Source organism: Solanum pennellii, chromosome 7, assembly GCF_001406875.1.
Source record: "Solanum pennellii chromosome 7, SPENNV200".
NCBI classification, from domain to species: Eukaryota; Viridiplantae; Streptophyta; class Magnoliopsida; order Solanales; family Solanaceae; genus Solanum; species Solanum pennellii.
In genome coordinates this window covers 42760791-42785359 of record NC_028643.1, presented here as the reverse complement: position 1 = coordinate 42785359, position 24569 = coordinate 42760791, and the positions used below count along the sequence as shown (strand labels likewise).

General features: G+C 37.1%; 1 protein-coding gene across 1 annotated transcript; it reads right to left on the bottom strand.

Annotated features, from left to right (window-relative positions):
- Positions 1-9656: 9656 nt before the first annotated feature.
- On the bottom strand, positions 9657-24001 carry LOC107025014 (zinc finger BED domain-containing protein RICESLEEPER 2-like). Its single transcript, XM_015225898.1, has 5 exons — positions 23810-24001; positions 23360-23428; positions 11807-11953; positions 10085-11682; positions 9657-10002 (listed from the first exon to the last, which is right to left on the bottom strand). Exons 1-5 carry the CDS (start codon positions 23999-24001, stop codon positions 9657-9659), a joined length of 2352 nt encoding a protein of 783 aa, XP_015081384.1.
- Positions 24002-24569: the final 568 nt, after the last annotated feature.

Genomic DNA, 24569 nt, shown 5'->3' with positions numbered 1-24569 from the left:
TAACCATATAACCCATACATCAATGTAAAGAGATCACATATAGTCTTTATACAATCCGTAGTCAAATGAAAGGAGATAGAATAGAATAGTCTTAGAATTAAAATGACAACATAAGCTCGATATTGGCATCACCTTCGAAAAAATGAGGACCTATCCTACTTGGATGATCAAAGGATACAAGTCTTTCTTCAAGTCGCCTTCAAAACCACTTCAACAATCGGAACCTAAAAATGTTGGGAACAAAGGAAGAAAATTGGGTTAGTATGCCACTTGTACTAAGTATGAGACCACATGCACATATAAGATCAAATTATGCGAAAAAAGGACATTTTATAAAAATATGTATTTTTCCTTTAAAAACCAACTTACACATCCAAAAAAAACCATACCAATCAACATTTCGTAATTATTAAGTCATAGGCATGCTCCTCGCAATACCACAACTTTCAAGTCTAGTCAAGTCAACCCTTCATATCATGTACATGGATACATACTAAATTAAATCCACCACCAATTCATATTTGAACAATAATCATGAATAAGAATAAACTTCATTATAGCAAAGCAAGATAACTACTCATGAACCCTTATCAAGTCAACAAGTGCAATAATCAAGCAAAGACCCATAACATTACTCAATCAAGGAACCCAACAAGAAACCATGACAAACAACCTACTTCACATATCATGACATTTAGATATACATTTCATAGTATTTTAACAATATAACCCAACACATACTCATAAGTTAACTAATCAACATATAGTGTGAATGTTCATCATATACATGCCATATATCATCATAATCATAAATATATATACGAACATCCTTCTAAGACTCCCCTCAAGGCTAACTAGAGCAATGCTTAGGTAGAGTCCCATTCCCCTACGTAGACTAAGCTAGACCCCTTAGGTTATCCTAATTAGAGTTTCATCCTTGAATTCATTTTACCCTTTGGCAACATCAAACTCTAACCGGCATAGACCACATAAGCTAGTGCGGAATCTAGTGTCATAAAACCCTACACAGAAAGAAGGCGGACTACTTGCCAAGGTAGTATAAAAACATAAAACATAGCAACTACGTGGATCCACTAGCTAGTATTCCTATGGGGGCGACATAGTTCAAGAACTAGGAGATATAGTTGGGACCCTCTTTATGTTCCATGCATTGTAGTCTCCAATCTCAAGAGTACCTTAGTGATCCTACCTTCCCTATGTGGGAGGGGACACTCCTCAATCTTTTCACTCGGTGCTAAGCTAGAGTCCCTTTTTGAAATGTCTTTAGTTCTTTAATTATCGATCATAGCTTAGTTTAGGTCATAGGGTCTACCCCTTGTACCATCGTTATCATCAATAACTCAATAAGAATTGCATGAGTATAAGTCCTTTCATTAAAATTCATATAAGTGAGGTTAGCACATTAGCATTACGTATAATAACAAGGCACATTGATAGGCATCATCCTTATATCACATTCACCTTAATCAACCTCACAACATAATCAAGACATTTTAATTCAACATCATACCATCCTACCAATCCTAATTCAAGGCTTAATCCAATATAAAATCATGACCTAACCACAATAATTCACAATTGGAAGTAAAGATAGAGATTATAAGACATACAAACTCACCTTCATAGTTCATCATTTAGGCCTTACCATAAACCCTCAATTCAATCCAATTTAGATGTATCACATCATAATCCAATAATCAACATTATAACAAGACTAGAAGAATCACTACACCATACTTCAATACTAAATCAAAGCTTAAGACAAGATGATTAGGTCAATTCTCATAACCTAGATCACTTATCAAAGACTAATATGAAAGGCTATAAATATACTAATTTGCTTATAATTAGTGTAACAACATTATCTAATAGTGATTTAACAAATAATCAAGTCAATTGAATCAATCCCAGCCTAATTCACATCAAGATCAAACCTAGAGTTAAGGATTAAGGGTCATGTTCTTCTATTTAGATCAAAATATCACAAATTACACATAATCAAGTTAAAATAAATGTTAATATACTCATTATATCCTAAATAAACCATTAAAACTCAGTTCATAACATCAAATTTTTATTGAATGAAACTTACTTGAAAAAACCCAACTTTTGAAATACTATGAAGGAGCCCTTTGAGGAAAGAAATATCAAAGGTGATTAGTTCCCATACCTTAACGTTTGATGAAGATTTGTTGGATAAATCGTCCCTTTCAATCCCCCAAAACCTCCCCCTAGCTTATATTCAATGGTGTCTTCCAATAGAGAGAGAAAGAAGAGAGAAGGAAGAGAGTTTATTTTTTGTGAGTTGTGCTTAGGCTAATGAGGGTTGAGGTCTTTATATGAGGGATTAAATTAGTTAATTAATCTTACTTTAAACCCTAAATAATCCCTAAACCCATTAATTATTTTAATTTGACTTATGTTAAATAGTGTAGAAAAATGGACCCTCACAGACGAAACCCCATCGACGGGTAGTGTGTGAGTCGACGGTTGGTCCCCCGTCCGTCCTGAACAACCGTCGTCTTGGTCAGAGACTTGTGCAGGCGAGGGCTTTCCCATTTTGTCTAATTGTGGGACTACGGTTGGCATCGACGCCCCGTCGATCCACACATGAGTCGTTCCTTGGCTTTCGTGGTTTGCACACTGCCTAGACAATGTTGCCTTCTACGTGCTAGGGTTCTCCTCGAGGGCCCTTGGTTGGTCCTTGGGGGATCGTACTCATACCTTTCTACCACAAATCAACTTTGACATATGTTTTACACCCATACACCTAATTTCATGAATTTCCGACTCCTAAAAGCTGGTCAAATAGGCTTAGGCATGCTAGTACCTCTTAGAACTAGTTTCCAAACGTCATGGACGTTCTTGGACGTTTTGGTTCCCAAACTTCCTAAATGACATATATTCATTAAAATTTCTTAAAACAGTTTTTAGACCCCATGGAAAATATTTTATGATTTAAGACTCGTCTTGAATTTTCGAAATGCTACATCCCACCAATCCATTCTCACCACTTCAATCCATGGCTAAATAATCCAATTCAATACCAAAAAGCCTTTACCTATCATCAATTCAATACAAAATCATAATACACAATGAATCTAGGTCAATTAAATATAGATTTATCAATCTAAGAACGCCTATACGTCAATCGAATACAATTATTACATTATTCCATAGCCCATAGAAAACTACACTAGATTTCATAAGCATTAAGACAATATCAAGTCAATCATAAAGTAGTCAAAAAACTAGGGTTCATGAATTTCATGGGTTCATAGGTTAATTGTGTTAAAATCATATAATTAACATAAATATAATATATATATATATATATAATGATTCAAAACCTTTAACGCAAGAACCCATGGATAGATCATAAAATTGGACAAGTTCATCTTTTGAAAACTTTAGAAATATCTTTGAATTTTGGGATCCTTGATGAATAGAGTTCCAAGGATCAAAAATCATACCTCAATGATTTTAATCCAAGAAATTGATGAAGAATCACCACTCAAATCTCCAATTCAAGATCTTTCTTGAGTTTTTGCTTCAATGGAGTTCTAGAGAATTTCTTAGAGATTTTGGGGTTTTGATTTGGAAGAATGAATTCACCTTAGGTATTTAGGACTTATATATCCAGTTAAAATACCTAAAATACCCCTAAGTAACCGCCCAAACTCTTATTGAGCTTAGGGTAAATTTACCAATTCACCCCTTCACTTAACAGTGAAATAGGCGAATTGCAGGCACAAACCACATCTAGACATTGACGGCCCGTTTCCTAACCAATGGACCGTCTGCTGGTCCGTAAGTCTTGAACCACCACCTCCATGGACGAGGCGTCGACCAGCCTACTGGTCGTCGTTTGGGGCTGGTTTTGACAGCCTTTGGCTCAAAAAAAGGTCCTTCCTCAAGGACCCTTGGTTGGTCCATGGGGATGTTTGCCTAGACGTTTCCAACCCAAATATTATTGTACAAGAGTTTAGGACCTTCCAGATAAATTTCATCCAAAATTAACAAGGTAAAATTCAACGAAATATGCCAAGATACACAAGGTCGTTTCAAGACAAATCTTTCGAACATCATGGACGTTCTTGGACGTTTGACCTCCAAACATCATGAAACTTGACACACTGCCTATAGACACTACTATTACTCATATAAAGACCTCATAAGATCATGACACACACATATACGTACATAAAAACATATGAGACACGTAGGTGACTAATCGTCAAACGTCTTGGTCGTCCCTTGACGTTTGACTTACAATTCACCTAATACTTTAGACACTGCCTCAATACCACATTGTAAACCATTTTAGGACCTTATACAATCATGAAAAACATTATAGGCTCTAGTTTCACCTATGTCGTTTTAGAGGTATTACAGTAAGTGGCAAAATGAAAGTTGATGAAATCCCCGGTAAGTTCCTTTTTAGAGATTTCTCTGAAATTTGGGTCAAATGTGTCAGAAGTTTTGTCCCAATATATAAAGATATATGGGGCCCACGACTTATGAAATCAAAGTTTTATGAGTCTATGCACCAAACCATTTGTTCATACGACTTCAGAATAGAGAGATATTCACGATTTCGAGAGACTACACAAGTAGGAATATTATGTGGATCCCCTAGGTCGGTGGAACTTTTTATATATCATGTTCTTTGGATGTTCTTCATTTTACTCAGTGAAGAACCAGAAAAATCACAAAACCCGCTTCTAGGAGCAGACAAGTTCTAGATTTTCTTTACTTATGTTCTTGACAAAATTTCTCTACGGATTGAGCTCATCAATATGGTATAATTATTTTATCGATTTCGTAGAATATCATACTTTGGTGTTGGGACAGCAAGGGTTTGGACATATTTCAAGGTTTTGAGGTGTATTACTAACTTAAGATCAAGGTAAGAACCTTCTTTCATGTTGTGCATATGGGGCTATAAAGATGCCTAATAGGTCTATGAGCTGCCTACACGACTATATTGCTGCCTGCTGGGATATAGGAATGCCTAAGAGGGTTATGTGACTGCCTACGGGGCTAGGGGACTACCGATAAGGGTATATAGACTGATCAGAACCTTTCGAGCCTATGGGGGCCTGAGTAGGTTGTCTTGTGTTTTGCTTGTGCGTGCCAAACTTATGGGGGCTTGGTTAGGTTGTTGTTTTATTATTTTTGATAAGTTTAGATTTACAGCAGGTTGGTACACTTATATTATCCTTGACTTATTTATCGGATTATTCAAATATATTAGGATATTTTCTCATAGTCTATTGCCTTTCATACTCTGTACATTATTTCTTACTGACGTTGATGTTTAACCATAATCAATAACACAACTTCCAATGCAAGTGTCTGCGATCGCATAATAGTATAGTATCCGAACCAACGGTTAGGGTCTTGTCCCAAACTAGTGATTTTGAGAATTAATAGAAAAATAAAATCAAGTTCTAATTAGTCAGAGCTAAAAACATTAACAAATAAAAACATATTGAATCGAATACTAATCTGAGACTAGATTCTTGGGATGTGATAGAAATACGACATAGAATAAACTATGAGGTACATGTTTTTGACGATAAATTTGTTTAACATTTGTGACTAGGCTTGACTATAGAGGGGGTAAGCTTTCTGTCAAACAACTTAACCCGAATCGAATGGGTTCCTCTAAAACACCAACTTGGTGCATGAAGAGCAGCCTCTGCCTTAACCCACTAACTCTCTCGAGCTTAATGTGTGGGAGAAGGACAAGGGTTCACTCTCTCGAGATGAACCTCATATGGACCCTATCCCATCGGCCATCAACTTTTTTTTTTGGTTTTACGACCTCTCTCTCAATCAAACCAAAAACAAAGAGGTGAAATTATATTTTCAACTAAAACCCCATTAATTTCATACACAACTACAAAGTGAAATCACTTTTAAACAACAAATAAACCATCAAAAAGCAAGACCCAACAGATAATATAACTCATTCGACCCGTTTAACCTCTGTTCCGCAACCTTATTCCAATCCATTTTTAACTACTTCATTGCCCACATGGCCTTATGCTCTAATTCAACCGGTAAGTGACAAGTCTTCCCATATACAAGTTGGTAGGGGGACATACCTATAGAAGTCTTGTATGTTGTCCGGCAGGCCCAAAGAGCATCATCAAGCCTCCTTGACCAATCCATTCTACTAGCATTCACCGTTTTTTCCAAAATCTGCTTAATCTCCCTGTTTGACACCTCAACTTGCCCATTATTTGAGGATGGTAAGGAGTGGCCACATTATGGCGAACCCCATATTTTTCCAATAATCCCTTAAACAGCTTGTTGAAAAAGTGGGATCCCCATCACTGATAATAGCTCTTGGGGTGCCAAATCTAGAAAATATGTTCTTTTTCAAGAAAGCAGTGACACTCTTCCCTTCATTATTCGCAAGTGAGATAGCTTATACCTATTTTGACACATAATCGACTTCCACAAGAATGTACTTCATCCCATGAGAACTCACAAAAGGGACCATAAATTCAATGCCCCACACATCAAATAATTCAATCACAAGAATGGGATTTAAATGGATCTCTTGCTTTTTCGAAATGCCACCATCTATTTGGCATATATCACATGCCTTGGTGAAATCATGAGCATCTTGGTGGATGGTTGGCCAATAGTAGCCAAATTGCAAGATCTTGTGAGCAGTCAAGATACCACTATGATGCCCACCTACAGGCAAAGAATGGCATTCCTCCAAAACACTCAACATCTCAACTTCCGGCACACAACGCCGAATAAGCCCATCGGCACAACTCCTATATAAGTATGGCTCATCCCAAAGGAACTTTTTCACATCATGCATGAACTTTTTCATTTGATGAAAGGACAAGCCCGGTGGGACGATATCACTAGCCAAATAATTCGTAAAATCTGCGAACCATGGAATCAAGTCTTTGGAGGCAGCTAGTACATGCTCATCAGGGAAAGTATCATCAATTTTAGTCATTTCACCTAACTCTCTCATTGCTTCATCTTCTAATTGGGACAAGTAATCAACAACTTCATTTTCGGTCCCTTTTCTATCTTTCACCTCAAAGTCAAATTCTTGCAATAGTAATACCTAACGAATCAAACTCGGTTTCGCATCCTTTTTTACCATCAAATATCTCAAAGTAGAATGATTAGTATGCACTATAACCCTCGTGCCAAGCAAATAGGAGTATTTACCTCCGCACCTTAGTCCAGCTACGTGTGTATGCTTTATTAAACATTACCTTTACCTCATATTAAGCATCATAATCGATGTATGGCTTTGTTGTTACTTCGCACCAATCAACACTAGCCTATTAGATAGTGTATACTAAATCTACGTTGATAATTCTTTTCTTATTATCTACCTCCTTGGTCCGGAAAGTAGCAACAAGGTGATTTCTAACGCGTGCACTCGTTAAAAAGACTTCTTAATGAAAGAATTATCAATACATGCAAGACACTATTTTTGAATTGTTATTTTAGTTAGTTTTTACCTTTTTATTTACTCATGGTTCCCACAACCCTAGTTAGAATTTAGTTAACCATGTTAACAATCACACAATTCATATTGATTAGACAATAATTCATGTAATTACTTTGATGAAATTGAAAAAATCCACAAAATTACTTGAGTAAATCAAAGTCTTGCAACAAACGATTTCGGAAAGTAGAATATTCCCAAAATCTTAGGTTCGAACTAGGATAATAAAATTGAAAAATAACAAAGATTCTAACCCCAATAATGAGGTTTTTACAAGTATTTATAATAAAGAAGTCCTAACATATAAAGGAAATCTATTTAAGGAAAATCTGCCCAAAAATGCGTCTGAGTCGACGACCGGACCGACGGACCGTCGAGGTCGTGATGGACCGTCGAGGCCTCTCGTCGTTCCACACTTAGAATCTTTTTTAGATGCTTTCTTCTCCAACTCACAATTACCATCGACAGACCAGGATGACGGTCCGTTGAGTGAACGACGGTCCATCGATGGCTTCCGTTTCTCCACACTTAAAATCTTTTCAAGACGGGTACTGGCGCTACTTTCTGTTAGTAATGACGGATGTGCAGAACAGTCTGTCGTGGAGATGACGGTCCGTCGATAGCTTCCGTAGCCCCACACTTGGTTAGAATTCCCCGATCTTTGTTCAGCAGCATTTTCTTCAGACGACGGTTGCCACCTACGGTCCATCGAGGGCTCGACGGACCCTCAATGGCTCCGTAGGTCATCACTTCTGCAATTTCAACACAGTTCTTCCGCGTTTTCATTCTGGACAGTTTTCCTGTAAGAAAAGAGAAAAGTACATTAAAACTATTACAAAAAGGCCTTAGACACACAGTAAACTTAAGGAAAAAGTATTGGAAGTACCGTGAAATTACGGTACATCAGTGTATCAGAGAAACGTCGTATCATAGAGTATGCAAGTCGTGTCTAGTACAGTCTTGTCTATAAATGTGTTTTGGACCACATTCAATAAGCAAGAAGCTATCACATGTTAGAATAACTATCCTTATTTTGGTCACCTCGTGCTATAGACCGATGTCTTAAGGGTAAACGTTTTAGCCTTTCAACTACTATTTGTATGCAGATAGAGATGGCTGACACTAGATTAGGGGTGGGCATTCGGTATTTCGGTTCGGTTTTGGGTTTTTTTTTCAGTTTTTTTGGTTTTCGGTTTTTGTAAATTGTGTACCGAATACCGAACCGAAATATTTCAGTTCGGTTCGGTTTTTGTTAATTCGGTTCGGTTTTTATTAATTTGGTTCGGTTTTTTATTTCGGTTTTTTAAGGGGCCTGCTTAGTGGGCTTTTTAAAATTTTAAACTTTACAATTTTTGCAATTTTTTGTTTGATTTTTCAACTTAATGGGCTAAAAAGTAAAAATAGACAATAAATCAAAGAAGTGCATTACTAATTTACTCCCAAATTTCAATATATCAATGATTCAATATGTCATTAGGCATTAACACCGCAAATTTTAAATTCACAATATCACTGAAACACACAATTTGAAATTCACAATGACACTAAAACAAAAGTTGCATTGTAGATTCGTAGTTAATGTCTTCACAAATACAACATAATAACAATCTAGCAAGTAACAATAAAGTCTTTCATGAGCTCATAATAAACAATAATAAGCAACAAACAATGTATTTTAAACTTCTTGTCTTCTTCCATGAGATTACTTTCAATTCAAATGTCAACAATAACAAACAACAATAATGAGTTTCTTGACGTTCTTCCATGAGATCGCTTTCAACTTTCAAGTGTCACGTGCCAACAAAATTATTTCTTCAGTGTCTTGACCCTTGGACCTTTTAAGATTAAATCAAATATTAGAAACTTAGAATACTACTTTTAAGATTAAAATATGATATGATTAAATAAATGATGTATTAAACTCACCGCTTGCAAGTCAATCATAGATCAACAATGGAATAGTTTCTTCCACTATTTGCCATCTCTATAATTAAGAAAAAGAAACATGTCATACAAGATACAACACAATAAGTATTTTATTTTTTCCATAAATAAATAAAAAATAAAAAGTCTTACCATGTTCAATTTTTTCAAGAAACTCCAAACTTTCTTCAACACAAATAGGCTTGGTTTCTTGTCAAAGCCAATCTTGGGCACAAATAAGACATTGCACACATTTGGGAGTCAATGAACTTCTAAAGGGATCTAGAATTCGACCACCGGTGCTAAATGCACATTCCGATGCCACACTCGACATAGGAATAGCCAATACATCTCGAGCCAACTGTGAAAGTACTGGAAATCTAGGAGAATTAACTTTCCACCAACTCAAAATATCAAAATCTTCAGATTCAGGTTCTTGGTCTTCAAGAAGATATTTATCCAACTCAGATTTAACACCTAAACTTCCAGAATCATTCTTTTGTTTCTTCATGTGCAACTTACTTCTCAAAGAATTTTTGGACATATTTTGAGAAATACCACTAGCAGAAGAATCAGATGAGTCAGATGAAGATGGTTGACTTTTGGAACCTTTTTTCATACTTACTTACATATATCGCAAACAAATCCCTCAAGTAAGCCTCTACTTTCGTATTCACTACATTTCCCGTTTCTTCCCCAAGTAATTCTTCAAGAGCAAAACTAACATAGACAAATTTATTGCGAGGATCCAAAACAGAAGCAATAAAAATCATTTTGTTCATTTTTTCAGGAGTCCCCCAATATTTCTTGAATTTTTCTTTCATTCCCGAAGCCATTTTACTCAAATCAAGGTCATCACTTGCTATACATAATTTCAAATAAGCATCAAGTTCACATATATCTTCAAAATGAACATTACAAGTAACATACCGTGAACCTGAAACTTTCAAAGTGAGTTCATAAAATTTTTCAAGAAACTTTGTGACATTCCTCACATTAGCCCAATCTTCATATTGAATTGACCCTGCGATACTTCCATCTTCACAAACATCAGTAGCAAGAAAAGAATTAAAATTACCATCATAAAGATCAAACCTCTCAAAAGCCTTCTCAAACTTTTCTGCTGTGTCTAACATCAAATAGGTGGAATTCCACCTAGTAGGCACATCTAAAGACAACATCTTATCACATTCTATCTTTTGCATTTCAACACATTTCAAGAAATTTCTTGCCCTTGAAGAAGATGATCTAACATATTTCACCATTTGTCTCACCTTTTTGATAGAAGGACCAATTTCTTTCAAACCATCTTGCACAATTAGATTAAGTATGTGAGCCATACATCTCACATGGAGATGCTTACCTTCCATCAAATTAGTTCCCCACATATCTAATTTTTTGGACAACTCTAAAACTGCCACATCATTTGAAGAGGCATTATCAACCGTAACAGTAAAAACGTTATCCAACTTCCAATCAAGTAAACAATTACTAATAGACTCAGCCAAATGCTCACCTTTATGACTAGTGATAGGACAAAAATTCAATATTCTTTTATGAAGCACCCAATCCCTATCAATAAAGTGAGCAGTCAAACACATATAATTGATTCTTTGCACTGAAGTCCATGTGTCTGTTGTGAGACAAATTCTTGGTTGTATTTCTCTTAAAGATTGTTTCAAATTTATTCTCAATTCACCATAAACTTCATAACAATCCCTTGTTATGGTTCTACGAGAAGGAATATGAAACAAAGGCTGGACTTTACTCATAAACTTCTTAAAGCCTTCTTTTTCAACAAAACTAAAAGGTAGTTCATCCAAAATAATCATCTCAACTAAAGCTCTCCTACATACCTCTTGCTCAAATTTCCAAGTCTCTAAATTGTTATTTTGAATATTTAATAATTTTTGAATACCGGGTGCAACAGTCGGAGGTTTATACACTTTACACCGATAAGTCAAATGTTGTTTTAGTCCACTTGTTCCATTTCTTGTTGTATTGGCAGCATAATATTGTTTACAATGTAAGCACTTTGCTTTAACTAATACACCATTTTCAAAAACCTTTTCAAAGTGTTGCCAAACAAGAGATCTAGGATCCATTTCTTTTCTTTTTTTTGTTATTTCTGTGCCAATCGACAAATCATTGCTATTACTAGGTGTATTATCCGTAGAATCAGCCATACTTATTCGACTTTGATCAGCTACACCCATATTTAATTCTGTTTGTTCAGCCATCTATATATATAAAAAAAATCACAATAAATTCCCAATAACTAGTAACAAAAACAAAATCAGAAAAAAAAAAAATGAAAAAAGTCAAGAAAAAGAAAATTAAAAAAACTGAAAACATTAAACATACCTGCACCTGGCTGCTGCTGTCGCGGGAGGCTGGCGGCTGGCTGCTGGCTGCTGGTGGACGGCGGCTGGCGGCGCTGCTGCTTCCTGGTGGACGGCGGCGCTGCTGCTTCCCTGTTGAACGACGGCGTTGCTGAAGAGTGGCTGGAGCCTGGAGTAGAAGAGGAAGAGGAGAAAAGAAGAGGAAGAAGAGCTGAACTGCTGAAGAGGAGAGGATGAGGAGTGAGGTAGATGAAAGGAGAAAAATTGAAAAAATCTGTAGAAAGAGTCAAAAAGATAGGGTATTAGCGTTTCTAATTTTTTTTAAAAAATTATTTAATATTAATAATTATTAATTAATATAATATAATTTATAAATTATTAAATTATAGTATAATATTTCTGTTTAAACCAAAATACCGAATTCCAAAGTAACCTATACCGAAAACAAAACTGAAATACCAAAAAATACAAAAAATTAAACCGAATACCGAATCGAAAACCGAAATACCAAAACCGAAATTCTGAAAAATTTCGGTTCGGTTCGGTGTTTCGGTTTTCCGGTGTTTATTCCCACCCCTACATTGGATAGACTACATCTAGCCAAAGGCTAGATACAGCTATATGCAAGGGTATCGACAAGATACTATAGGTGGAGGTAGAACATTGTGAGACCCGGGGATAGATATCTTCTCAATCCCTTATAGTTTCTCCGTCGCTTGAGGAGCCTCTGAGGGCTACACATCCCCGCCTCTACTAGAAGTACCACCTCTAGTCCCTCATATTCTACCGGATCAGGATTTTAAAAGTGTAGTATGTATGTTAGCTATGTTAGTAACTGTACAATGCCAGCCACTTGCCCCAGTTGTTTCCGGACCTTCTAAGGGGCTCAAAAGTTCGAGATCTTGTGAATTTCTTGCCTTGAATCCTCCAAAGTTTACAGGGATAGATCTCATAGAGGACCCTCAGCACTTTGTTGATAACTTCATAGGATATTCAAAGTCATGTATGCCTCAATGACTACGTTAGTTGAGCTAGCAGTATTTCAATTGTGTGATGTTGTAGTATTATGGTATGAAAGTTGGGATAGATCCAAGGGAAAGATGCAGCTCTATCCACTTGGGATAGCTTTACAAAAGCTTTCATAGATCATTATTTGCCTCAAAAGATTTAGAAATGACTGGGTGGACCAGTTTCTAAATCTCCGACAAAGCGGCATGAGTGTCCGAGAGCAGAGGCTGAGATTTAATTCATTGGCTAATATGAACTAGCATTTGTTGATATGATGCATTAAAGGGGGTGTAGATTTGTGGGAGGGATTGACTCATACTATATTGATGCTTGTTCTACCACTGCATTATATAATAATAATATGGATATCTCGTGAATTCAGGCCTTTGCACAAGGCATAAAGTATCCGGGCATCTATAGTGTATGAGTGAGAGCATCTCAAGAGGGAAAGAAGAGAGCTTGGCTCGCTGGTTTACATGGAGATTTTTACGGTGATCCCAGACCTCGATATTCTAGTAAGCCACCTACACCTCCACCATAGTAGGGGAGGGTAGTAAATGTGATTATGAGGGATAGTCAAGACCAGGTGATGGTTCACGAGAACAAAACTCTCAACAATAGAGGGGTTCAAGCCAATATAGGACAACACCTCCGTGTTTTGCTACTTGTGGTAGGATGCATTTTGAGAGATGAAGGTATAGTTCCACAGTTTTTTATTCTTGTGGACAAGAGGAGCATAGGTGGAGGAACTTCCCGACCATAAGTCAGGGTGGCATAAGTCAGTCGTCTGGATCAGTATTAGGTTCTTACTCATCTAAACATTCTATAGGCGTGGACCCGAGACTTAAGTAGGTAGAGGCAGAGCTGGAGGCAGAGAGAGAGCATACAGTTCTGATTGTGGACAGAACCGTACATATTCACTATGTGGATGACAAGACTCAGAATCATCACCATATATTGTGACAGGTGGATAATTGTTATCTCCCATTTTGTGTATGCTTCAATAGATCATGGATCTACTCATTTTATGTACCTCCATTTATTGCGGGGAAGTAATTTATAGTACCAGAGTCATCCGATCAACCCTTTATTGTATATACACCTGTTGGTGAGCCTATTATTTCCAAGATATCTATCGAGATTGCATGGTAGATATTTTCAACCGCCAGGCCTTTGTAGACTTGGTAGAGTTAAAAATGGTTGATTTCGACATAATTATGGGTATGTACTGGTTACCATCTTGTTGTGCTAATGTTGAGTGCCGGATAAAGATTTTTAGATTTCACTTTCCAAGAGAGGCAGTTCGGAAACAAAAAGGCGATACAAAAACACCGAAAGGTAGGTTTATTTCCTATATTAAGGCAGGGAGGATGATTACTAGGGTCTGAATTTATTATCTTGTTTGAGTTCTTGATAAAGATTTAGAACCGCAGACTCTTCAGTATATATTTCTATAGTGAATGGAAAATTGATTTTGTTATCGATATGCTACCAGGTACAAAACCCATATCTATTCCTGTTTATGGAATGTCCCCTACTGAGCTAAAGGAGTTGAAAGATCAAGCCAAAGACTTACTGCATAAAGGCTTTATCAGTCCTAGTGCTTCACCAGGGGTGCGCTAGTGTTATTTGTAATGAAAAAAAGATGGCTAACTAAGAATGTGTATCGATTATCGATTACTGACAGCTTAATAAGGCAACTATAAAGAATATATCCCTTTTCGAGGATCGATGACTTGTTTGATTAGTTACAAGGTGCTAAGTATTTCTCAAAGATTGATTTAAAATCTGGGAAACACCATATACGAGTCGAGAAGAAAGACGTTCCAAAGATAACTTTTAGAGCTAGATATGGACACTTTGAGTTCTTCGTAATGTCTTTTGGATTAACTAATGCCCCAACAGTGTTCATGAACATGATGAGTAGTATATATAGGCCTTATCTAGAATTGTTTGTGATTGTATTTATTGATCATATTTTGGTCTATTCACGTTCAAAAGCTGAGCATGCAAATCATCTGCGAGCTATCCTTCATGCTCTTTGAGACCTAGAACTTTATTGGAAGTTTTCTAAGTGTGACTTATGATTGGAATCCATAGCATTCTTAGGCCATATCGTATCAGATGCATGGAATGTGGTTGATACACAAAATATTGAGGTCGTAAAGACTTGGCCCAGACCCATGACTCCAATTGAAGTTCTAGTTTCTTAGGGTTAGCTAGGTACTACGGAAGGTTTGTAGAGGGGTTCTCTTCACTTTAAGCACCATTGACAAAGCTTACTCAAAAAATAGCTAAGTTCCAGTAGACTGAGGCTTGCGAGCATAGTTTATAGGATTTGAATGACAAGTTGACATCAGCACTAGCTTCTTATGATATGTATAAATGTTAAGGTTGACTTCATTTGTTACAGGTTATGAATATGAATCACTCTTTTTTTAAGTATGTTAGTTATGGATGACATAAAAGTAAGATATGTATGATGTCGGTGACCAAAATACGATACTTAGAATTGGTTAGGGTTATAGGATCTTACCTTTGCATTGCAGTAGTATGGCTATAGAATGCTAATATATTGGTTTGACTTATGTTTCTCTATGCATGTGAATAATGGATTTTAAACTTTATAAATGTGTGATTTCAACTGAATGTCCCATTTATGCATGTTTTAAAGATTTTATGCATGGCTTCCATACTTAGTACATTATTTGTGCTAACCCATATTTTCTACATTCTATGAGTGTAGGTTCCGATCGTTGATACGTACTACTTCCTCAAGTGAATCTTGGGTTGACTATTCCCTAGGCTTGGTGAGTCCTCAAGTTCAAGGAAAAAATGTTAATATTTCTAGTTTCAATTGTACTTCCCACGTTGAGACTTTGTTGATGTAAAAGGACTTTTGACCCTATTTGTACTCTATATTGTATAAGAGGTTAATGATACAAGTGTAGACTCTTATGTTCGTTTATGAAAAAAAGTTGACTTTGATTGTAAAAGTTTTTAATTTTTCCGCATTATTATATGTCTTGATATTATGATTATGTTGAGGGATTGTATGAGACCCCTTCGGGCTCAGGTACTCCATGTTACTCCTAGGGGATAACCCCGGGTCGTGACACTCAATAAGTGGGAACTCAACATCAATATCTATATATGAGCCAAATATGTGAAAAACCCTGCCCCACCAGTTTCCTAGTCAGGATGAAAGATATGATCTTAGTTGTCTTAGGTTTGTTTAGCCCTTACCACTCTAAGGTTTCCCTACTCGAGATCTCTAGAGTCACAGTCTTAGAACTACAATTAAGCACAACATAATAGGCGGACAACTAAGTCTTGTATAAGATTACATCTAAGTTAGTCATATCCAAAATAACATAAATCAGTCCAAATCTGAAAACCCATAATGAAGACAGAACAAGCACTATATATAAGGGTGAGTATGAAAAACTCCCCAACTACGTAGAACCATGGATGGGGGAATCAAGCACATCACAAACTATATCAAATCCCAAGGCAAATTTTACTAACACATAATATCAAGTAAAACCATAACAAGAAAATAGTAGCCATCCGGAAATAGAAAATAATAGTACCTATGATCACTGTATCATATGCCTCAGCCTCGAACTTTCCCCGAAAGGCATAAAATTGAGCCATGTCATCCAGACACGCAACATCATTGCACAACTCCCCTACCAACATTACTATTTCCCTAGTTTCCTATAGTTTGTGGATAGACTTTCTATCAGAAGTCTCATGTGTGTGTTATTTTTCATCTTACATACTAATTTTGGGGGTTTTATGGGTGTGTGCAATCATGACCTCTACTTTTAGGTCATGACAAATTAGTTCGGACCTCTAGCTCGCCGGTTCTATAAATTAAACAGTAGGATGTATAGTAGAGTCTAACTGATAGGTATGTAAACATTCTTAGTTAACTTTCAGAGGTTATAATGTACTTAGTAGGAGAAATTCCTTTTCTTTCATTCTTTTTATATGTGTTGCTCATACCAAGTGTTGCATACCTCAAAACTATTCTCTCTATATAGATGTCGAGTACTTGAGCCAGTACTTCATAGGGCAAGGTTGTATCAACTACTAGATCCCAGTTGGTGGCTGATGTAGAGTTAGGGTTTGTAGCCAACCAAGAGGGAAAACATGTGCATGAGGAAAATCTAGAGAGGTATAATTTGAGCTCATACTAGAACATGTTGATGTTATTGAGCAACAAATTGAGGTGAAGGGACCACCCCAACCTCTTTTGGTTCTAGACTGTAGTTCGATGATTCGTAAATTAATCATCAGGTTATTGGATCGATTGGATAGTGTCTTTCATTCTGGTATTCTTCGGGGTACTTCCTGTTCTCTTATTACAGTTGATGCTACTCCTCAAGTTATGGGCCTAGTGTGGGATTCCAGACTCCTAGTTCAACTTCAGCACCTTCCTTCGCACCTCTGAGATTTGCAGTACTAACTATTTATACTAGTGTATCCATGTCTATTGATGAGCAGACGAGTTTTGAAAGATTTGTTAGATTGGAACCCCAGGTGCGAAGACACAATTGGAGAGAAAGTTAATGATTTCTTGACTAAGTGCCAGGATAGGTTTTTAGCCTAAGTATTCTATAGGCTCATAAGGTGACTTATACTTCTTATAAGTTATCAGGAGTGGAAAAGGAGTAGCGGATGTCACTTTTTGCTCGTAGAACAGTTGATTCTCCAGCTATGGATGGGAGCAGTTCACTGAGGTGTTCGATAAGTTGGAGTAGGGCGCTTTATCAGAATTTGAGTATGAGGCTCCTTTCCATGAGTTTTCCCCCTATGCCATGTCTAGCATCCCCAAAAATTTTTAGTGAATTCATAAGTTAGTAAAGGGATTCACCAGTTATCTTCACGAAGGCACAATATAACTCGTATTATCAGGTGGTACGTTCAAGAGTATTATTCATAATACAAAGATGATTGAGAGTTTTTGGCATGCTAGGAAGGATAGTGGTTCCAAGAGGTTCCTCTGCAAGGTCACATTAGCGGCCACTCATCCAGAGGTAGAGATTATTCAGAGTAGGGCTTATAAGGTTATCATGGTAGACCAGTGTAGGCCTCCATTAAGAGTTCAGATAGTTTAGTGGGTCTCGGCCTTGTCAGACTGATAAGGGTATGCACAGTGGATCCTCAAGATAAAGAGGGCTTGTAGAATCTTTTGGTTACACTCACAAAGGTACTGGTCCCCGAGGTTTTTTTTTTTTTTTTGAGGATTTTGGGCTTAAGGGAAATGATTTCCCTACACGTGCTTCATGTATTATCTAGTTAGGGTCATATGCTACTTATACTACACTAGCTACAGTGGAACGAGGTACTTCATTGATTTCTAGGGGCAGTGCCAAGGGCACTATGGGTGGAGCTTTAGTAGCTCGAGGAAGTGCTCGTACTAGCCCTAAGACTAATCGTGACTGCAGTCAGTTCTATGTAATACTGGGTAGATCCAAGGTAGAGTCTTTTGAGAGTTTTACATACTCAAATTCACTTCCAAAATTCCTTACGAATTCCTTAACTTCTTAGCTACTATAAAATATGATACGAGTGATACGCTAAAATTACACCTCCCTAAAGAACCATAAGTTATCGTTATTAAGTAAAGAACCCAACTTGGAGGTTGAGGTCGATCTCACAAGGAATATGGCTTAGACTTAACTTTAACCCACGATCATATCCGTTTAGTCAAGGTATTTCTGAAACAAGTAACTTAAAAAGGGGGCATTGTGAAATAAATTCCTTCAATTATGTGACTATCAAGTGAACAAAATTTAACTTCGGTTGTTACCAAGATGAGAAAAAAAACTAGGGTAAATGTGTTCCCCACAAGCTCATAATGCGATAATACTATTAATAGCAATCCCTTCCTAATGTATTACATGCAAAGTGATAAGTTATGTATCTCTAAATCCTTGGTCCGGCATCTAGAGAATTTCACCCCTCACCTTCGTCTAGCTACGTGTGTATAATTAACTAACCCTTACCTTTATCTCACATAACCCTTACCTTTCTCTCACATTAGACGTCGCATTGATGTATGTCTTAGTTTTCACCCTCGCACCACTCGACACTAGACTATTAGGTATTATCAAACTAAATCTATATTGATAATTCTTTTTTTATTAACTACCTCAGCAACAGGGTAAGGTTTAACGCGTACACTCATTAAAAAGACTTCTAAACGGAAGAATTATTAATGCATGCACAACACTATTCAAAGATTGCTTCATTACTATTCATACGTTGTTAATCCCTCATGATCCCTACAACCTTAGTTCTGGTTTTAATTACCCATGCTAGCAAGAATACAATTCATGTTTTTAGAGGAATTAAATTTTATACGCTCAAATTACACCTCCCTACAGAAGCATAAGTGATTGTTCTCAAATAAAGAACCCAACTTGTAGGTTGACGTTGAACCCACGAGAAATATGGTTTAGACTTATCTTTAACCCACAATCATATCCATTTAGTCAAGGTATTTTTGAAACAAGTAAGTAAAAAGGGGGATTTGTGAAACAAATTCCTTTAATTATGTGATTATCAAGTGAACAAAATTTAACTTCGGTTGTTATCAAGATGAGAGAATAATTAGGGTATTTTGTGTTGCCCAAAAGCTAGTAACGCGGTAATCCTAGTAATAGAAATCCCTTCCTAGTGTATAACATGAAAATTGATAAGTTATGTATCTCTAAATTCTTGGTCTGACATCTGGAGAATTTCACCCCGCACCTTGGTCTGCCTACGTGTGTATAATTTACCAATCTTTACCTTTATCTCATATTAGACGTTGCATCGATGTATGGCTTAGTTTTCACCTTCTCACCACTCGACACTAGACTATTAGATAGTATAACACTAAATCTATGTTGATACTTTTTTTATTACTAACTACCTCCTTGGTCCGACAAGTGGAAACAAGGTGAGTTCTAACGCGTGCACACATTAAAAGGAATTAAAGAATTATCAATGTATACAAAACACTATACAAAGATTGCTTAATTACTCTTCATACATTCTTAATCATTCATGGTTCCCACAAACCTAGTTGTGGATTTAGTTACCCAGACTAGCAAGAACACATTTCATGTTTTTAGACGAAGAAATCATGTACTTACGTATTAAGATGATAAACCCAGAAGTCAACTTGAATTGCAAAACCGAAATCTTCAAACCAACTTAAAAAATTAACAACTGCTAAAGTTGCAAGTTAATCCCCCAAGAAAAGAACTTAAAACAATGTAATAGTATCTAACCCCCCCCCCTCCCAAAAAAAATGAGGTTTCCATCCTCTATTTATAGAAACCAAATCCTACGATAGAAGGGAAATAAAATAAGGAAATAAATTGCAGGTTGTGTCTTCATTCTACGGGGTTGACCTACGGTCCATAGGTACCTTCCACGGCTCCATACTTAGCCAATTTTCCATCATCAAAAATCTCAACTTCTCAGTCAGCTTCTAAAGTCCAATAGTACGGACCATCATTGAGACGACGGTCAGTAAGAGCCTCCGTCACTCTATACCACTTCTCAAATCACTTGTACAGAGCTGCAGTACAAACCGTAAGTCATTCGAGGATCCGTAAGTCACCCTCGTAGTTCCACACTTAGTCAGATTTCCTTGAGCATCCACATTGCCTTTGCATGATCCTCCCACGATCATCACCTAAAGGTCGTAACTCATTCCACTACCCATAAGGTGTTTCTAATTAAACAATAGTATGCACTCATGGACGATACAACACCCATGGTCAATACCCACTCCCGATTTCCAAAGAATTTAACTATGAACCAAAATTCAAGTTTTCAAGAGGAAATCAGTTCCCTTACACGAGACAAGGAGTGGTGTGAATGTCCAGCAATACTAAGACTTCAATTAAGCAAGCACAAATTCGCCAAACCCAGACACCAGAGTAATATGTAAAAGTAGGTTAGAATATTTCAGCATCATGCACTAGAACCACTTCTCAGATCAATTCTACGTAGCTGCAGTATGGACCGTAAGTAATTCGATGGTACGTATGTCACCCTCTTGGTTCCACACTTAGTCAGATTTCCCTGATCTTCCACACTGTCTTAGCCTAATCCTCTCACGATCATCACCTACGGGTTGTAACTCATTCCAGTACTCGTAAGTGCCTCCGTAGGTGACTCTTTTCTGCAATTTCTTCAACAATCTCTTCAAATATCTGCGCCTGAGTTTGTTTTTTGAATCACAACAAAACACATAAAACTAACACAAAATGACCCTCAGACATGCACAAATCATGAGTGAAAAGTTTTAATAGTACCGTAAACTCACGGTACATCAACACCCTCATCTCAAAATCGTTATTTGTCCTCAAGCAACATACTTTGACTCTAAATGGCACTTGTATAGAATCAAGCACTTTAAACCCACGTAATCACATGGCTCTCCATCCTAACTCTTATTTTGGGTGCATCTTTGTTCTCTTAGATTCAAACAAGCTAATTTGTGCGGATACAAACATGACACATTAGACCAATTAACACACCAATATACTATTATTTTATCCCTAGAGTATCAACTTTCTTACAATATTACCAGTGCCCTTACTTCAACAAATAACCCCTTTTTCACACAATGTCAACGATGTTTTGAGTATAGGGATTCATTCAACTCTAACTCTCAGAAATAATTATCAAGTACAGATACTGCTTAATAACATAGGCTTTCCCTTATTATCATTGCCTAGACTCTCCAAACTAGACTTTAGGATCACTATAGGACTTTATTAGATTGTAACGTAGGCTCAGGGTCAGGTGTGGTACATTCGGGTACATTTAGTGACTTTCCACCCTCCTCGACATTATATTTAGGCCTTCAACCTCTTTTTCCCTATTTTCGACGTCCTACTTCTTTTTCTCTTCTTTCTTTTGATTCCTTTCAACCCTAGATGTGACTTCCACTTTTGTATCTCTTTCATTTTGTTCACTCTCTTTCTTCTTCATGCAATTCAGTCTTTCGGTAAGTCACATCCTCTTTTTCACTTATTCTTTACTTTTCTTTTCAGCACTCAACTCTTTTCACAACCATTTTTCTTTAGATTTTCTCTTACATAGCCACCCTCAACTAATGGTTTATTCGTGAGTCAAGGTGAACAATACCCAATGTTGGGTCAGGGCCAAGAACGAGGTCTTTTTGAATTAGTCACCCTCAACTTAGGCTTTTGGCCTAAGTCGAGGTGCACATGTCCAAGGAGGTACCGGGGCCAAAACATTAAATTTTGGAAGTGAGTTAGTTAGTTAGTTAGAAAGAATTGGTCTCTTTTAGGCTCAAAGCATTTGGACCAAAGGGAAAGTTTATTTCATTTGGTCAGACACTTTTTAGGCTATTTGTGGACTAGTCAGAAAAGGGCCTCTGATCAATTCCTAGCCTCTAGAGTAGATTATCTTAGAAGGTCTAATCGGGGAAGTTCTAGATTGGCACCACACTATTTTGATTCATCTACAATTTTCACACACTTGGCACCTAGTTTCATCATTAGATCGTTAGATCACTCCATTTAAGTTGTAGCTTAAGTCATGCAATCAAATCAGTTTTTTTATGTCATACCCAGATCTAGCACATTCAGCTTATTCTAAATCCATACTTTCAGCATATATACACAAAATTTTGGATGGTATCATTTTTGTGTTAACAAGTTCATGCCATCATGATTTCTTTTTATTCGTGCTTCTCACATACTAAATATGTCGATTCAACAGAAATCAAACAGTCTCTTGGGGAGAAAGAACAGAGGAAAGAAAACCCCAAGAGGAGATTATGAGTTGGGTTACTCAAACTTCACCCTATCACTCACAATCCATTTACCACACACCCTACAAAATAAGTGTAACTTTCCCCAATGAACAAAAATTTGGAAACATTAATGGATTCGGGTGAAGCAAACATATGGTGCATCTCGCCCAAGAATCATCAACAAGTGGGTGCGTCTGGTTTCCCAGATACCACTACAGTACTTGGGTCACTATCAGTAGTACCCTCATTAGTAATCAATGCACCAGGAGTGGGTTGTGTCACTACGGTCCGTAAGGAGACTTACGGTCTGTAGATGGGGTCTCATAGGTTAGGTATGAGATAGGGCCAAGTTGTGTCATGCTTTATTGACCAAAATTTTGAAACACTTAAGCACATGTCCTATCCTAAGCACGTATTTCAACAATCAACCATGGGAATTAATCATCCAAAAGCTTCCAAGTACTCGATTTTAACTTTGTACAGACACATTATGGAACCCTAAGTCCAAACTCGCACATAAATCATATAGTTCTTTTATGGTATGACCACACTAACACTCTCAATCGTCCCAAAGGTGTTTCTAATTAAACAATAGCATGCATTCATGGACGATACAACACCCAAGATCAAGACCCACTCTCGATTTCTAAATAATTTAACTATGACCAAAATTCAAGTTTTCAAGACCCCGCTTACGGTCCTAAGTCGAGTTACGATCCATAAGTCTGGACCATAACAACTATGATACTTATAAAAAATTCAAGGACATACCTGGGATCTATGGGCACCATCTACTGTCCAAAGAAGGAACAACGGACCATCAATGGTGTCTGTAGACCACTGCAGCAAAACACTTTTTGTAGATTTTTGACATCGCACACCTGCACATATAGCAAACCTTAGACCATTATTTTTGTATTTTTTGTACACTTTTTAGACACGGACCCTATGTTATATCTAGCCAACACTAAAACCAAAAGTTAACAATTAACTACTTTGATACAAGAAATCAAATAAACAAAAGGGAACGACTTGATCGGAATTGTAAACCTATAATTAGATAGATTTACACCTTAGGTTTCCTCCCAAGCAGCGCTTGATTTAACATCGCGGCATGATGCAGGCTTCTTGAATACTCAGACGTCACAAAGATAGTCGGCCTCGATCAATTGTTGCACTCTGCTCATTCTCCAGATAAAGCTTGATCCTATGCCTATTCACCTTGAACTTTGTTCCTTCACTATTCTCAAGCTCCAGCGCTCCATGTGAAAACACTTGCTTGTTTAAAAATTGTTTGGACCACATGGACATGAGCTTGCCCAGAAATAAGCACAACCTAGAGTTGAATAGAAGTGCAAGATCTCCAACTGCAAATTCTCGCTTTTCAATCCTTTGATCATGGTACTTCTTCATCTTCTATTTATACAAGGAAATACTTTCATAGTCTTTAAGTCAAAACTCATCGAAAAAATTCAAGTCGTTCTCCCTTTGAGTTTATGTAGCGCCCCAATGCAAGTTAAGCTTCTTCATCGCCCACATGGCTCTATGCTCTATCTCTACCGGCAAATGGCAAGACCTCTTATAAACCAGGTTGTATGGAGACATACTTATGGGGTCTTGTATGCGGTGTGATAGGCCTTTAGAGCATCATCAAGCTTTCTTAACCAATCTATTATGTTGTCATTCACAGTCTTTGCTAAGATTTTCTTTATGTATTTGTTGAAAACTTCGACTAGCCCACTAGTCTGAGGATGGTACGGGGTAACTACCTTGTGGCGAACCCCATACTTCTCAAGCAATGTATTAATCAACTTATTACGAAAGTGGGAACCTCCATTGATAATAATTGCCCTTGGGGTTCCAAATCTGGAGAAGATATTTTTCTTCAAGACTGCAGTAAAAGTCGTGCCTTCATTGTTGGGGAGTGCAATTGCTTCTATCCATTTCGATACTTAATCATCCGCAATAAGAATATATTCCA